The sequence below is a fragment of the Platichthys flesus genome, chromosome 12, assembly GCF_949316205.1.
Source record: "Platichthys flesus chromosome 12, fPlaFle2.1, whole genome shotgun sequence".
Classification (NCBI taxonomy): domain Eukaryota; kingdom Metazoa; phylum Chordata; class Actinopteri; order Pleuronectiformes; family Pleuronectidae; genus Platichthys; species Platichthys flesus.
In genome coordinates, this window is record NC_084956.1 from 5,310,016 (window position 1) to 5,328,318 (window position 18,303).

General features: G+C 43.4%; 2 protein-coding genes across 2 annotated transcripts in view; both read right to left on the reverse strand.

Moving 5' to 3' along the window:
- camkmt (calmodulin-lysine N-methyltransferase) overlaps positions 1-18,303 on the reverse strand; it is a 98,854-nt gene that overhangs the window by 69,044 nt on the left and 11,507 nt on the right. The gene's annotated exons all lie outside the window — the stretch shown is intronic.
- LOC133965927 (dual specificity tyrosine-phosphorylation-regulated kinase mbk-1-like) lies at positions 13,556-17,666 on the reverse strand. The gene is made up of 7 exons (XM_062400524.1): positions 16,929-17,666; positions 16,652-16,833; positions 16,338-16,461; positions 16,114-16,233; positions 15,907-15,993; positions 15,591-15,778; positions 13,556-15,450 (listed from the first exon to the last, which is right to left on the reverse strand). Exons 1-7 carry the CDS (start codon positions 17,130-17,132, stop codon positions 14,199-14,201), a joined length of 2,157 nt encoding a protein of 718 aa, XP_062256508.1. The 5' UTR covers positions 17,133-17,666; the 3' UTR covers positions 13,556-14,198.

Genomic DNA, 18,303 nt, shown 5'->3' on the forward strand with positions numbered 1-18,303 from the left:
GTGTCAGCATGAGTGTGGGTGAGTGTGTTTGTGTGTATACGGCGCAAAACAATGTCCAGTGCAGTTAATTTCCACGTGCCAACATCCAGGAGTACACACACACACGCACACACACACACATTCACACCTCGCACTCTGCTAAAGCCAAATTGTTTTGCGTGCAGTTTGTTTTTTAAGAGAGCATTTGCATAATTGTATGGTATCGTTGGACTCCGGTTCAGGTTCATTCCCTTTTCAAATCAACAAATATGTACTTCTCATCCTAAATCCCTGTGAGAGCAGACCTGCCAATGCATCTCTTTAACTCTGGAACACGAGCAGAGGGATTCCCACGGCAGCCCTCGGCCGAGGAGGATGAAGCTGCTTCTATTTCATCACATTTAAAAACTATGGAGACCAGAAGACTTTGCTCTCTCCAATTAGAGCATTAAATGATAAAGCCATGCAGTAAGTTAATAGGCGTTTTTTAATAGGAAAAATAAGACCAAAACTTGTCTGTATCATTAATAACTTCCATTGGATTAAAGTGAAAACATGTGCTAAGCCCTCTTTGCTCGATTTTTTTTTCTCTGGCCATCTTGCACCCTCGCATGGTGCCAATGCATTTTGTGATCTTGTTAAAATGCTAGTTTTTCCACTGTACATCTATGTGAGCATTTTTCTCTAGGCAGGTACTATAAAGACATATTTTGTATATTAATCCATTTATAATAAGGGATCAGCAACAAATAGATTTGTAGATTAGTTTCTGAAAACCAGTTATTTCCCAAGTCTCCAACAAACCAACCTCCTCGTAGGAAAAGGCCTGAAGCTTCTGCAGCCACCAAAGAACAAGACGTGTGTGAACCCAGATTAGAGCCAGTGAGACATTAAGATACAGATGATGCTAGTTTCAGAGTTTGGTGTCAACAAATAGCCTCATGATTACAGAGACAGAAAGTTATTCTGACGAGTAATTAAAAGAATTTGCACTGCTGTTGCCAACACCACTTAATAAAAATAGCAGGGGAGAAGTACACAGGGTGACTGTGTGTGTGTGTGTGTGTGTCTGTGTGTGTGTGTGTGTGTTTGTGTGTGCGCACTCTCCGCAGCCAAGGGGCCTTCTGCTGCGGGCACTCTCAGTGAACAATCAAAACAGCTCAATTTAGGCTTTATCTGCAGCTCAAGCATGCACACACACACACACACACACACACAAACACACACACACAGGGCTGAGACAAAAGAACAGTGAAGTGAGGAAGGTGGGAAGAAAGCGAGAGGAAGGAGACATCAGCGGTGATGATGGCAGCAGTTTGGAAGGTCAAGTAAACTTGGAATTCGATGCACACAGCACCTGATCAATATCTTCCGTCTCTCTCTCCCTCTTTCTGTCCCCCCCCCCCCCAACCCCCACCTCCATTCTCCTTCTCCCCCTTTCACCTAGGAATACTAAGACCTGGCGGTATCGACTGCTGCCGTCCACTAGGCGATCCATAGCAAGGGGGTCAATCAATTAAGAGCACACATAAGAGCGCACATCAAGGCAAATACGTGGAGAGTGACAATGTGTAATCAACTGTTCACTGTACCCCCCCCCCCCCCTTTTGTTTTATTAGTCACTTCTGGGAAATGGAATCAAGTGGAAGAGAAGAGACACTTGTGCACAGGGGAAGAAACTTAAATATATAAACTAATATCAAATATGCTTCATCCCCAATCAACTGCAGATGAGTAAATTCATGTGAACAGAAAAATGAATGTCGACACATTAATTTCACATTTATCTGAACAAGTCTATTTTTCTCTTTGTAATTGCTTCCTATTGTTTGTCTTGTTTGTGCTCAAACAAGAAAAGTAGACAGTTGCTTGGGAGCAACGTGTGTGCGTCTCTGTGTGTGTGTGTGTGTGTGTGTGTGTGTGTGTGTGTGTGTGTGTGTGTGTGTGTGTGTGCACGCAGTGTAGTCTTCCTCTACTGCATCATGGCTGTCAAATTACAGCCACTGCTCCCACCTTGAGGCCAGAAGAGGTACTGCAGGTCAGGGGAGCAACACTGTGGCCCCCCCCCGGAAAAAGCCTTGTTATGCTAAAACTTCCCCAAAGTCCTCAACCTCTTGCTGTTGATCATAGAGCATGCCACTCAACAGTGATAGTATTTTATCTACTGTGTATATATATATATATATATATATATATACAGTGTATTCTTTATGATTATTATTTATTCTACTTGAGAAACTATATTATAAATGCCTCATAAACACTAAGTTAAGTGATTTTCTTAAAGTTTACTGAGTTTCCTTTTGGGCTTTTGTTGTTTTTATGTGATAGTAAAGACTTGACAAGAACTGTAGGGGAAGACAAGGGACCACAGACAGATTTGATATGAAACATGTCATATCAGACTGATGTGCTTCAGCCAATGAAGAGTAAGCTGTGACGCCAGATTTAAAGCAGCAGGAGTCTGAAGGGACGAGACAGATATTTAACCAAATTCAATGTGAAACCACTCAACAATCACACTGATTAAACAGAAACACATGAAGGATGTGATACTGGGAAGAAGCACAGTCTCACACCGACAGACAGAAATACACAATGCTTCAAAATTATGTCAATAAACCAAGCCTATTGACAGTTTGGAGCTAACAATAGTGCCATCGTGTGAGTGTGAGTGTGAGTGTGTGTGTGTGTGTGTGTGTGTGTGTGTGTGTTATTGGCCGTGGTCAGGGTTGTTATGGCGATGACAGCACTTCTGGAGGCTCCTGGCCTGTTCCTGTGTGATTGTCCTCTGCAGGAAGTGACGTCACCTGTTTGTTCTTGTTCCTCACTGACACAGGAAATGGACCACAGAGGGATAGTCTGTCTGTCTGTCTGTCTGTCTGTCTGTCTGTCTGTCTGTCTGTCTGAAAGCTATAAGTACCTCAGTACATCCACAGTCAAACGATGTGAAGGATGTTGGATCCTGTTTGTGTCTCACTTCCAAAGCAGCCGTACTACACCGCTAGGCCAGGCTAGGCCGAGGTGAACATGGTGAAGTCTCATTCTGGGATGTGTTAAGCTTCACATTTTATATCTATTGAGATTTGAGCATATACATAAATAACCTTTTATTTTCCGGGTAAACCCTCCTCCTGAAAGATCACACAACCAGCTTGCCTAGCAGGCTTTTAAGAATTAAGAGGTCTCAATACGCATTTGTAATCCCAGGGTAACCGCTACACCCTTCTCTGTGTAAGTGCCATTAATGGAAATCTTGTAACTCAAGCCTTATATAACAGATAAACAGGGAATACAAACGCATCACTCAAAACTTATACAAATAAAATATATATTTTTAAAGTACTAAAATAAAGGCTAAGGAGATCGATGACCTCAGTCGACTGAGTTTTCAGTTCATACACAAACACTGACCGAGGAGCTAGCATCTTAACGTCATTTGTAAAAAATAGATTTGGGTTATTTTTCAATAACTAAAGGGAACATTTTCTCCATAGCTCTTTCAGCAGTGTAGGACTCCTAATTCCACCACTACAGTATCATATGAGGATTTTAATAATACATGAAGCACCATAGATCCAGTGCTAAAGTATTTTTTACATCTGCAGTACCTACTCTGAGCCTCTGGCCTTTTGCATGTGTGTGTGTGTGTGTGTGTGTGTTTGTGTGTGTTAGGCTCACCTACTCCTCTCCATAAATGACAGCACTGTGGCTAACAAGCACTCCTGCCCATTTTGACTGGGCAACAAGAGCTTAATGACAAGTCACATAACAATGGAGAGGAGAGGGGAGTACAGTAAAGCACCACAGCCAATCTCTCAGTCTGTCAAACAATAGCTAGTCAGCCCTGATCTTCTCTCATCTCCCTCATTGTGGCGCAGATAAACAAATGACACACACACACGATCACAAACACAAACACAAACACACACACACACACACACACACACACACACCTGTGCAAATAGGGTCATACACACGGCAAATTCTTGTACTCGCAAAAACAAGCATCCTCATTAACAGAAACAGAAGATGAAGAAGTTAAACAAAGTGCAAACTCTCGGTCTCCAACACACACACACAAACACACACACACACACACACACACACACAGGCAGTATAACTCGTGGTAGAAGCAGGGTTTGATGACAGCCCCCTAACAATAGGGAGCAGAGCAGCCCAGCTATCTGCCTGTCACACAATGAAGGGGGCACTGCTGAAGAGGTTGTCACCACCAATACATGTAAACACACACGCACAAACACGCTGAAAAAGAATCATCACAAAAATAAAAACATGAGTGTGTATCCCAGTGGACACACACACACACAAGCGGGGGTAATTCAGAGCACTGCCATTTATGTGAAGAGCGCTCCGTTTTCCAGACTGTGAGTGGAAGTGAATTTGCTTTTTCTGTCGAGTGCAAGTCAGGTTGGATTAAACAACACTTGGCCAGTGCTGATGGGTTATCACTGTGCATCTGTGTGTGCATTTCTCTGTGTGTGTGTGTGTGTGTGTGTGTGTGTGTGTATGTGTGTGTGTTCTCTGATGATGCCCACAGGCGGCTGGCTTTGATGCAGGCAAATCTGTAGACAGCCCCCTTCTCCTGTCGGGACCCATCTCTCTCTCCCCTTCCTCTCAAGGTGTCCTTCCACTGTTTTCTTGCTCATCATCCTTCACTTTGTTTGCATCTCTTCACTCCTCTCCTCCCCGTCCCTGTGTCCTCTCTCCACAGCTCTGCTCCCACTCCTTGTCTGAAGAGCTCGACAGCTTGTTTCCAGAAATAAAAAATCCTTTAAATTATCTGAATAGAGATTTGGATTTGCAGCCGTAATATTTTAACCATCCCTGGTAGACGTACCACAAGCTTATATCCTCCTGTAGGGGGCCACGTGTTTGTATGATATAAATTGCTTTTTAATGAAGCATATTTTATCAAAGGGAAGCATAACACTACCCACAATCCTCGGGTGTAGTAGCGATGTGTCTGATTCGCCGTTCCAACTGAAATATTTACCAGAACCGCAAAAATCCCTTTGGCTATGATCGGCTACAATGGGATCATTCAGTGTTACTACACTTTGTTACAACACTTCACAAAATGCTATAAACACACAAAAGACAAACTACAATTTAATGCAACACTATGTCTACGGAAATAAGCCGTTGTTTTAAACTTGTTTCATATGAAATTCCTCAAATGTCGGTTCCAGAACCAGAGTTATTGTAAAAGTGGCCGATTATGTTGACTCTATTGACAAACCACCAGCTGGAAAAGAATCATTTTATTGTAGGTTTTTTAATCACTAAAGAATAAGGCATGTCACCTCCAACAGCTTGTACTTACACAGGCCTTGCAGCTAAGAGTCCCCCCCCCCCCCGCAACGTGTTTCTATCGACCCTGATTATTCTTTTAATCTGATGCAGATAAACTCCGAAACCACCGAGAGCTTTGTTGGAACTTGTGACACTTTCATTTTCTTACTCATGTTATTATAGTATGGGGCTGTGTTTTCTCCGGGCTCTAGGGAAGCCTCTTTATTGTGCTGAGCCAATAAAACAAAGACTCTGTGGCAGTGCTGGGTAGTAATTAACTGGTCTAATGAGGAATTCAGAGAGCACAGATATCAATATTGGAACAAAACCAGACTTGGGTTCTTTTTTTTTGCCACTGACAGCCACGGGAACAAAGAACTGAATGATATCCCAATGCTATTCTGTGACATTTTACTATAATAATGCTCAGTTTTTAATCAAACCGTTTCAATACATGAAAAGCAGCCGCCTCTGTCAGAGAAACATTACTGAGAGATTTTTTTGAAGTAATCTTTTGGTAATGAAAGCAAGCAGTCAGGCACGGAAATCAATGCCAAACAAAACAATTTCACTTGTAAAAAGAAACTGCTGTTACATTTCCTTATAGCACTTTCATTGAATGTGTTAATCAGCCATTTAGTTGCAGTGAGGCTGGTATTATAACTCACATGGTTTACACAGACTCACAGTTTAAGTACACACACTTCTCATTTAAGGGGTTGATTTATTTAATGTTAAGAGATGGCATAATCAATACAAACCCGAAGTAAGCTAGTAATCCTTCACAGCTTTATATCCTGTAAAAGTATAAACATCATCCAAATGCTGTTTAAAACATGTGACAGAAATTTTGCACTGGATGATGTATGATAAACAATTCCTGCTGCAGTTTAAAACCTCTAACCAGACTCTGGGATACAACCGACGGGGGTCAACACTGTTCATGCTCATCATGACTAAGTAATCAATGACAATGACAACATAAAAATACACCACTCAAGACTACGCTAGACGCTACACAGTGTCCGAGCGACAAAGATCTGCTCCCCACTTTATGATGTATAATGTTGTAAACTCGTGTTCATCCCGCATCCTTATGTTTGTTTTTAAAGAGACTGTGAAGGAAAGGATGTGTGTTGTAAATCGAGTCGCGATTTTTTCGTGAAAACTGCGTCCCGGTGGCTAAGAGAATAACATGGGTTGCGTAATTTTTAATACTTATTATAACAATACTTGTATTTGGGATGTATTGTATGGGACATGACTTTGGGGTCTTGTAAGGCCTCCGAGGTATCTGCTCTATCATCTTCTGCTCTTTCACACACTTCAGCACATCTGTAGTTCGGCTTATCCGCCCCCCTAAAAAAAAAAGATGCTGAGTCAGCCACTCAGTGAGTAGCACAGATCTGTGAGGGTGCTCAATTGGGTGGTTGGAGCTGCAAAAGGGGTCCTGTGCTAAAGTAAAATGAATGAAGAAAAGGACCAAAGAGCCTCGGTAAAGGAGAGAAGAGAAGCACTAATGGTGTCTGGATTGAAGTTCCATGGATTGCAAGGCAAAGGATCAGAACATAGCACTTGATCCTGCAGCACTCTGGCAATTTGAGCCACGTGAGTGCTGATGACATAATGACCCAACTGCCTGGTTCAGGACAGGAAAGAAGAGGATTGAGTGGGATTGCATCATGAACTGCAGCAGCAGCAGCACTAACGCACTCAGGCCGCTCATGGGTCCTGTGGCGAATCTGAACACAACTACTGTGTTTGGAAAAAGAATGATTGAACTCGTCCTGACAGCAGGAAGTTGATGGAAATTTACCACATCAATCTAAGTGACAGCAATGATTTCGATTTTTAATTGGCATAAACTGTTTTTCCTTTTGAGTAACCTTACCATGCATAAATGTTTTTTTTACACCAAAACTAGTGAGTATACACAGTTATTTAAAACTGGGTAAACCACCTAAAACAAATCATCCTTTCCTCCTTTACCAGTAGAGGAGTTTGCCTTTCTGTGTTTTTTCCTCCATGAGTATCGCCGAAGTTGCATTTTGCTTGATTTTGCTGCATGTTGTTGACAAGATGAAAATATCCCTGGCTCTTTGCGCACCAACGCCCGAAAATTCAATGTGCATCATCACGTTGTAGTGAATTGTAATTTCAGCATGTGGACTGCCGGAGAGGAAGAATCTAGCCTGTTCAACCAGGTCGTTTGTTTCCATCTCTGCTGATCAGAGCTGATTTTAACCTGGGAGTGAAGGCAGATTGTTTCCATTCCCATTGCAAACAAAAGATAGTTAGTGGGTTTGACCAGTGGAAAAAGGCCAATACAAAGTAAAGAGTTATGAAAGCATGTTAAAAATACCAATATACACATGCACGTATGCTACAAACATTGCTATTGTGGTGTTTCAGCATGCGGGTGCTATTTACTGTGTGTGCATTCAAGTGCTAGGTTTGCTTATGTGTTTCATGTTCGTGCACCAATGTGTGTTTGTGTATATGTGTGTCCGTCTGTGTCCCAGTGAGTCTAATGGTCCCCGGAGGCAGGCCAGCGTCCATCAGCAGACAGCAGGCATTAGTGCTCTGCCTGAGTATCGATGGACCACTGGTGCTTGACAGCGGGCCCCCCCCGTGGTCGCAGCACAGGATGAGTATATCTGCGGCTGTGTGTGTGTGGGTGGACTAGACACACTAAGTGTTTCTGATACATACGTGTATATACACACAGAAATAGAGAGATTTTTGTGTGTGTGTGTTTGAGAGACAGAGATGTCTGTGAGTGACCCCTGACCTCAGGCTATGTGTCACAGCACTGTCTGTGTATGTGTGTGTGTCTATGTGTGTGTGTGTGCGTGTGCGCGTGTGTGAATGAGGGGCCGCCCGGCTGTCATCGATCTCACACGCAACAGGCCAGCACTTAACACTTGGACTGTAGCGACTAATACACTCACACCCTCTATTACTGCCCCACTGGAGGCACAGCGTGTGCGTGTTTGTGTGTGTGTGTGTGTGTGCATGGCCTACTGCCAAACTCATGCTGCTGCTGTTCAATGGCAGCACAATAGATTACACATATAACAGTGTAATGATATATCTCTATTAGACCTTCTCCTCTCCTGTCTCCTCATCTCTCTCCACGTTCCGGCCATGTTTAACTTAGCTGAGCATGAAGAACCAGGAGAACAGGATCAGCGCTGCTACTCTCACCCTTTTTGTACTGTTACTCTTTTTTCATTTCGAGTAACAGGAAATCACCAGGAAACTCAGCAAAATGACAATCTATTGATTAGTATTTTTTATCCATCTAGCTTTAATTGATTCATTCTAATATGTTACACAGCTGTCACCTGTGCAAGCTGCTTATCACATTTATGTTTTATTGTTGAATGAGCTCTAGCAGCGTATAAGTCTGATGACTCAGCATATAAAGCAAAAAAGTAGGAGGTTCAGGTAGAGGCGGGATTAGTCGACACAGGACTTCATGTTTTCAACTCTATTGAAACTCTATTTCAACCATAACGATGATGTTTCTGGCGTAAACCTCAAAAGTTGTTTGGTGCCTAAAGCCTGTTTGAACTCCACTCCTCCTATGGGTCATGTGCAGCTGTAAGGGCCAAGCACTTGTTTAGTGTTTTGGGCATTGAGATGTAAAACTAACTGGTTTCCCATTTACAGAGTTTCAATTGCTAGACAAATTATACAATGTTCAAAATTCTAGAAAAAAAAATATTAATAAAAATATATAACGAGTTTCAAATGTCGTTGATACAAAGCTGTTAATTTAACTGCCTCACTTTTCCATAATCCTTTTTCCCACCAATTTGTGCTGCGGACCAAAGCTACTCGGTCATTGTAAACAAAGCACTTTACCTGACAGTGAACACTTACGACAACAGCGGATCAGACGTAAACAGCGACTCCAAATTGCGAGGCTCATCGTGTTATTGTAGGAAGGAGAGGCAGAGGCACAGAAGCTAAAACATCTGTAATTGCTGGTGATAGTAGCATCATAATAGAGCCTTTTTCTTACTATGGCAGACGAAGCATGATACAACACACAACAATCAACCGTACCTCAAGGTGGAGGAGATAAAAGACATCATATCATCTACCGAACAACAGAAATGGCCGTGTGTTTGATACTGTGGCTGTAAATAAACTGGTTTGGACAGACGTTAATGCAGGAGAGTTTCAACCAGATCGCCAGGGTAACTTGGGTGAAGATTGAAAATGCCCATATTTCATCCCGACGTGGTTTACATGCTATGAACAACCTTTATACTAAAACCATAAGTGCTGCGATGACGATAACTTGATTCTCCAGTAAGTCTTGTCTTCATTCTTTCCAGTAATGGCTTGTCAAAGCAGCCGGCTAAATCAAGCTAAATATTGCCTTATAAACAACTGGGCATTATCCATTGGGCGATCCAGCCTCTCACCGCAGCCGCCCAGGGGCTAATGTCCAAATGAGATGGTTCGTTTCAGCTCCCTCTGTCTCTCTCCCTCTCTTCCACTTTCACTTTTCTATGTTTATCTCCGTGACCTTGTCCTTTCTTTCCCCCCGTGGAGGTAAAAGACAGGAGGCAGGAGTGGTAGAGAGAGGAGGCAGGGTGAGGAGAGAGGAGATAAGGGGTGATGGCCATGGCTGCCAGGGGTTTTGTGTGTGTTGGAGAGGGGCATTAGAGGACAGAGAGGGAGGGAGGGAGACGTATGAGAGGAGACAGTAAGCTTTAGGCCATAGACCAAAGACCAAGCAGCCTCTTAAGTGATCTGATTGCCTTGCTTGAGAACTGCAGTGACCATGCTCAGAATGGTTACTAATAATACATCTCCATTTAGCCTGACCCTGAAAACATGCACATGAATAGACACTCGAACACACAGGCAAACACATGCACTTATCTGAACAGAAGCGATCACTCTCTTGTCTCATAATGAGAAACAATTAAAACGACAGACAAATGAAAAAAACTAAAGCAACAGAATTGTGTGTGTGTGTGTGTGGGGGGGGGGATGTGTAGGACAAGAATGGCCTTAAATGACGATCATTGATTAGCTTTAGGCCTCTAGCTCACTTAGGACACGCCATGTGTTTCGGACTCACACAGAGGTACACATACACACGAGCACACACACAGTGGATGGTGCACTGAAACAAACAGAGAACATTGAAAGTAGAGAGCAGAGGTCGAAAAACACAAAGAGCACGGATTTCTTTATATATTTATTAGAAATAAGATAGTAGGGAGTTCTGGAAGATGGCGGAGTGAGCAGTCACGTAGTTTTTGGCTCTCTCAACTCTGCGATGATAAACCCTCAAAAAGCATAATTTGGACAAATGGATTCAATGTTATATAGGAGGGAGCTAATGAAGAGGACGGATATACAAAGAAAATCAAGTCAGGCTTGCTGGCCTGAATGGATGTTTAAAGGTGCATGGAACCCAGTCTGTCGGCCTACAAGGTATGTTAAGGGACCTCTACTAAATCCAACGTAACTGATGCCGATTGAGAGACTGAAATAAAAGAGTTGGACATATCTAGACTGAGGGGAACCCTACGGAATGGGTTGGATGTTGGTTCTAGGGAGGGGCCCTTTCTGAGAGGAAGGATACCCCCTCAACCTACCAACTGGACTTGGGGGAGGCGACTTCCCGTTTTTGGAAGAAGTTTGTATTTTGTTTTATTACATATTATACTTTCATGTTATGTTTTATTGCACGTTATGCAATGTTAAATGTTCCTTGTTTACTCAACCTACTGCTGTTCAGGTCGCTTAATAGGGTTATTGATCTAGGACTAGATGGGCACGACTGTTAGACTGGTGTCACTTAATGTTAATGGATTGCATTTCCCAAGAATAGGGACAGGTTTATGACGAAACGGAAGAAGGACAGAGCCCAAATTATTTATCTGCAGGAGACTCACCTTAACAAAGTAGAACATGACAAGCTAAAGAGATACGGTTATAGAAATCTATACAGTAGTTTGTTTAAGGGAGGTCCCAAAAGAGGTGTGACGATTATGATATCAAACCAGGTACAATTCCAGTACGAAAAAGAGATAAAGAGATAGAGGGGGAAGACATATTATGTGAAAGGGAAGCTCGACAATGTGAAGGTTACTCTGGTGAATGTGTATGCACCCCCAGACTGTGATAAACTTTTTTTTAGATTGCTATTCGATGTAATCGCAGCGGAAACAGAAGGGATTCTAATTTGTGGGGGGGATTTTAATGTAGTTTTAAATTACAACATGGACACAACGAGCCTCAGAAAATCGAAACTACAAATATCAAAATACGTAAATACATTATTGGAGGAGATGGGATTGGTCGATATATGGAGGAATCGACAACATCTAGAGAAGGATTTCCCACACTATTTGGCGGTGCATAAAGTACATTCTAGAATAGACTATTTGTTTGTGGATCCAGGAAATGTTCACAGGGCTAAAGAATGCCACATAGGGGGTGCAGATATGTCCGATCATAACTCGTTGTACCTTGAGATAGGCATCAGTAACCGGAAAAGAATAACTAATTGGAGATTGAATGTGGGTCTACTGAATAATGAACAAAGAAAGAACAAATTCAAATTGGAAATACAATCGACCTACGAAAAAAGTAGTACGAAAAAAGAATGAAATTAGAAATGTATACAAAAAATATTTCCAAGAGAATTGGAAAGAGAATACCAGAATTCGGCTGACTTGGACACTCAAAAGAAAATTAAATTCGTAAAATTAGAAATAAATTATTAGCGAGACGGACCCGTAAGTAACTCGCGACTAGTCAAATCCATAAAATTAGGGACCCCCTTACGAACCAATTGATAACAGAGCCAGAGGATATAGAAAGAACATTCCAGGGATATTATGAGGAGTTATATAAACAGGCAGAGGAGAGGAGATTAAGTATTTTTTAAACACACTATACCTATGTCACACCTAGGGTAGAAATGACAGAGCGGACGGAGTAGGTTTTACCATGTACAACGATGGCTTTATTGTAGATTTCGAGCGGTGCAATTATCCAACCAAAACACGTTAACAAAATGTCTGCATCAAATCCAAATGACAACGCACAAAGCCAAAAAAAATGATCAGCACAACACGCTGCAGGTCGAATCCCCCGAAGGAGGAGGAGCCAGAGCTTTTAATGAGTCAGGTGAACCTGCGTGCCAGGTGCACCCAATTAAGGCTCATCACCTCAAATCAGCCAAACTACACAAAGAGACCAGAGGGCACAAACAGTTAAATACATGGCATGGAACGGCACAGGCCAGCAGGCCGTCACACCTACCAAAGATAGGACAGACACAGAATGATACCCTAACAAGGGATATTTCAATAGAGGAGGTAGTGAAGGTAATGAACAGATTAAAAAATGGGAAATCACCGGGTAGTGATGAATACCCAGCGGAATGGTAAGACATTCCAAGACGAACTGTCTCCACTGTTAGTGAAATCGTTTCATTGGTAATTTACAAAAATGCAAATTACCACCAACATGGACAGAAGCAATAATAACGGTCATACCTAAACCGGGGAAATAATCGACCAATATCTTTACTAAATTTGGACTACAAGTTACAAACATCTATTATTGCTAGACGATTACATGCCTTTACACAGGATTTGATCGACAAGGACCAAACAGGATTTGTGAGCGGGCGACAGACGCACAATAACATTAGGTGGACTCTGCATATTATAGATCAGGCAAACAAACAGAAAAGAGACACGATTCTGTTTAGCAAAGATGCCGGAAAAGGCGTTTGACAGGGTAAATTGGACTTTCCTATTCACAGTGTTAGAGAAGTTTGGATTCAACGATAAATCAATACAGATTATTTGGACTCTATATAAAAATAAATAACTCAAAATAAATGGAAGCCATCTAACAAGTTCGATCTAGAGAGATCAACCAGACAGGGCTGCTGTTTGTCACCAGCATACTTTATTGAACCATTGGCCCAAGCCATACCCCAGAATAGACGAATCCAAGGGGTGACAGTGCGCGGAGTAGAACATAAGGTCGGCCTCTTCGCAGATGACGTCATTGCATTCCTTGAACGGCCTAGTGAATGATGTTCATGATGGGGACTTGTATCTATTCAAGATACCCATGGTTGCAGGTAAAAAGGCCATCACAACGAAATGGGGGACGGAAGATCTACCCACTCAGACTCATTGGGTGGACACAGTGGGGGAAATAAATATTATGGAAAGACTTACACACAGGCTACGGCTGACAGGATCACAGATGGAGAGTAAATGGAGGAAGTGGATTCTATGGCAGTCGACACAGACTTGAAACGACAGCAGGTTTTTCATTTATTTATTTTTTATTTCTGGTTGTCGATGTTGTTGATGACTTGTAAATTACATTTTTTCAGAAAATAACTTGATTTAAAACATTTTGTATTGTGTATTTTTTTTACGTATTTTTCTTTCTTTTCTTTAAGGCTGCAAACTTATACAAATGGATGATAAAGTAAACATCATTTGGTGTTTAGTGGCACTGTCTTAAAAGATGTTCAGCTCTATAGATCTGCTGACTGTAAGGCAACAGTATGGATTTCACAGCATTTACAACAATCATTTGCATTCCGAAGGACCCGCGCTGGGGTGATAAAGCTCAGCAGGCCTTGTCCTCTGATCTGGCTGACGCTGGCGAGTGTCACAATGATCATCTCTGCCAGTGGATCTGTCATTTCTTCCTTTTCCTTCCGTACATCGTCATGATCGTCTCTTTTTCTCTTCAGTCCCGACTGAGCCTGACCCTCGGTCCTGATGCTTTCCGAAGGACCCGCGCTGGGGTGATAATGCTCAGCAGGCCTTGTCCTCTGATCCGGCTGACGCTGGCGAGTGTCCCGATGATTATCTCTGGCGGTGGATCTCTCATTTCTTCCTTTTCCTTCCGTCATGTTGAGACAGCATATCGTCATGATCGTCTCTTTTTCTCTTCAGTCCCGACTGAGCCTGACCCTCGGTCCTGGTGCTGTCTGAAGGACCCGTGCTGGGCTGATGGTGCTCAGCAGGCCTGGTCCTCTGATCCGGCCGACGCTGGCGAGTGTCCCAATGATAATCTCTGCCGTCGGCTCTATCATTTCTGTCTCTTTTCCTTCCGTCATTTTGTGACAGCACATCGTCAGGACCATCTCTTTTTCTTTTCAGTCCAGTCTGAGCCTGACCCTCAGTCCTGGTGCTGTCCAAATGACCCGCGCTGGGCTGATGGTGCTCAGCAGGCTTGGTCCTATGATCCTGCTGACGCTGCTGAGTGTGCAAATAATCCTCTCTGCCGGTGGCTCTGACATCTCTGTCTCTTTTCCTTATGTCATGGTGTGACGGCACATCGTCATGATCACCTCTTCTCAGTCTCCACTGAGCCTGACCCTCGGTCCTGGTGCTTACTGAAGGACGAGTGCTGGGCTGATGGTGCTCAGCCGGCCTGGTCCTCTGATCCGGCTGACGCTGGCGAGTGTGCCAATAATCATCTCTGCCGGTGGCTCTGACATTTCTGTCTCTTTTCCTTCTGTCATGGTGGGACGGCACATCGTCATGATCACCTCTTCTCAGTCTCCACTGAGCCTGACCCTCGGTCCTGGTCCTGTCCGAAGGACGAGTGCTGGGCTGATGGTGCTCAGCCGGCCTGGTCCCCTGATCCGGCTGACGCTGGCGAGTGTCCCAATGATAATCTCTGGTGGAGGATCTGACATTTCTGTCTCTTTGACTCCTGTCCTTGTGTGACGGCACATAGTCATGATCACCTCTTCTCAGTCCCGACTGAACCTGACCCTCGGTCCTGGTGCGGTCCGAAGGACCCGCACTGGGCTGATGGTGCTCAGCCGGCCTGGTCCTCTGACCCGGCCGACGCTGGCGAGTGTGCCAATAATCATGTATTCTGGAGCTGAAGTCACAATTTCCCTGGAGGCTCCTTTTAATATTCGACTCATCAGTACCTTTGAACTGGGTGCTGGTGCAGGGAAGTCGGCTGGTGTGCTGGGGCTGGTGAGTTTTTCCCGACCCAGCATGAGATGGGGGATTCGGCTGGACGAGGCCGGTAGCGGTGCACTGGGGCTGCACCAGTGGCCCACCAGCTGTGCTACTGTCAGAAGTCTGGATTTCCATCATTTGAAAACAGGACAAGACACTGCAGAAAAATGAATCCTTTCATTAGCTAAGTTCATCATGTGTGTGAGATAGTAAAGATGAATAAGACACATTGTAAGGACCTTTACATGTTACACATATAAATAGAAAACATTTAACCAGATCACATCGATGACTTACTAGCTGCTTTTTTTCCTCATGCTGGCGATGTGATGCATGCTGATGAATTTATGCTCCAGCAACTCATAGGGTGTGGCCCTTGTGTTGGGATTGAGCTGAAGCATCGCCTTCAGCATGTCCACAAACATGTTGACGTCGGATATCTCCGCAACTCTGTCTGCAGAGTTGTGTGAGTTGATGGGTTGGACCTAAAAAACAAACATGTCATTAGTGAGGTCCAGCAGCGAATAAAAAAAAACTTCTCTGGGACAATTGGGGGGTTTTCTTTTGATCTTAAAGAAATAGGCTCATGATGAATGATCCAAAGAAGACATACATCCACGAGGTGGTCCAGGGAGCTGAACTTAAAAGACCTGTTCTCCATTGGCTGCTTCCCCGTTGCTCTGCGGTACTCGTCTGGTGTCTGTTCAGAAAGTGTTGTTAGCAGAGTACATCAGCCTTGCACAAATGTATAGAGGGAACCAAATATGTTTCAACAAGTATATAGACATATTTGAATATCACAAGCTGTTCAGGTCGGTACCTTGAGTTGCCAGTGGGAGGTGGTGGAGTTGACTGCTCTCCTGAAATATTTTCGAGTCTTACGTCCTTTATCCAGCATGGTGTCGGGGAGCTGGCCCTGAGTCTCCATGATGAACTTGATCTGAAAGTACAACACAACTTAAAAATTCCACCGGAGTCAAGGGGAACTACTAGTTATTTATGTCTATAGAACAGAAAGCAATGCACTTCAAGTAGTTTGTGTACCATTTCATATTCACCCAAACCAGGGTAGAGCACGGAGCCGAGGTAAAGAGCAGCGGCTGTGCAGCCCAGAGACCACATGTCTATGGCAACTGAGAAGCGATTCCCCAACAAGATTTCTGGAGATCTGACAAAGGAGCAAAAGTCACGGTCACATAAAACAGGACAACTATTAGATTTTTTTTTTTAAGGACACCTCAAAAACTCTTACTGCTGGGGGAACAAAACACCTTGCAAAGAATGTTTTATATTCTTAGTTTGCATGCTTTTTCATTAATAAAACACAAATAAGATCTGTCATGGTTACGGCTAACTACCGGTATGCACGGGGCTGCAGGTATGACCCCGTCACAGCAGCTGACACCTCATGCGCTAGTCCGAAGTCGATCAACTTGACTCTGTAGGGCTGCCGTAGCTGATCAACCAACATGATGTTATCCATCTTGAGGTCTGTATGGATAATCCCTACAGCCTTCAAGTGTTTCAGTGCTTGGGCAACCTGAAAAGAGATTTTCATAAAAATGTCAGCAATGTGCCACAAGTATAGATATTCATACTGCTTTTTGGTGCAGAGGGGAAAACTGATGGACACACCTGCTGGACAATTGGTCTTATCTCTTTCACAAGGAGAGGTCGGAATTTGCGTTCCTCCATGAAATTCAAAAGACTTCTGTCTAGGTGCTCAAACTCCAGGCAACTGTGTCCTCTGTCAATGAAGTACTGGTTCCACTGAACAATGTTGTGTTTGCTCAAGTCCAGCGATTTAAGTTTCTTCAGAGTAGCCACCTGGAGACACATGACAGGTGATCACAAAGATTGTGTATCAGCTTTACACAGGTAAACTTAAACAAGGCAGTACACATGTGTGGATATAGATGCAGGATGTTATAACTTAAACTATAATAAGCACACAGTTTTGTTTCTTACCTCTTGATTTACCCTCTTCCTATTATCGACACGCAGTTTAATCATTTTGATGGCGACGATGCTCTTGTCGTCCAGATTCTTGCACTTTACGACCGTTCCAAAATAGCCCTGTCCGAGCAATGACTCCACCTGGTATCTGGAAGACCCAGAGTTGAGCAGGCGAGGTAGAACCAACTGGCTGTTCTTGGCATGACGCATGGCTGGCATGTTTCCTCAAAATATGGCGTTAAAAGTAAGAATAATGCTTTTCTTGTAGGTGTGCTTGAGCAAGTGCTTGCTGTTATCTATGATCATGTCATTAATAGGTTAATACTTAATAGGTTAATACTGTAACCTTTAGTAAATATTCAGTGGCTTCTCTCTCTGTCTTCATAGGTTATGGCTTTGATCCATAACCATGGATCAAAGCCATAACCTATGACGACATTGGTCCCCTCTCTCTCTCTCTCTCTAAGAGCTGTAGGACTGTGGTAGAGGTATGCGCCAGTTATTCCAGTTATCTTTCGAATTATTACTCACACACACAGTAACAGAGTCATACAAGGACTTAGAGCACCCCCAACTGGGAGACAATACTGACAAAGACAAAGTAAAGCACTGTACTGATGCAAACACAAGTTGCACATTGACATAATGAGGCCACTGCACATACAGTAGCTGACACTCACTGTAAGGTGTATGCCTTCTATTCAGGTATCCTTTCTATCTCTCTATTTGTTTTCCTCCCGCGCTCTGTACTTAGACACTTCACACCCCTTATGTGTGTGTTATGTAGCTTATAGTGTTTGTGTAATGTAGTTAGAGCTGAGCAAATGTTTTCCCACACACAGTCCAAACAAAAGCCAGGTGACATTCACATTCGCACTCACACTCTCACACACACACACACACACACACACACACACAAGCCACACACACACCATGAAAGAGGTGCAATTAGAGCATCCCACTCCAATTAACCAGCTCTCTAAACAAATCCACATTAGGCCCTCCATTGTGGCTGCGCTCGAAAACAGCCACTTGGGAAAGCAGCATAAAAGCT

What these genes read in the sequence shown, in the direction of transcription:
- LOC133965927 (XM_062400524.1), bottom strand. Translation starts at nt 17,132, where the DNA reads ATGTGTCTCCAGGTGGCTACTCTGAAGAAACTTAAATCGCTGGACTTG. An exon ending in TAAGACCAATTGTCCAGCAG is followed by an intron (nt 16,834 to 16,928) that starts GTGTGTCCATCA and finishes ATCTCTTTTCAG; the next exon opens with GTTGCCCAAGCACTGAAACA. An exon ending in ATGAGGAAAAAAAGCAGCTA is followed by an intron (nt 15,451 to 15,590) that starts GTAAGTCATCGA and finishes ATTTTTCTGCAG; the next exon opens with TGTCTTGTCCTGTTTTCAAA.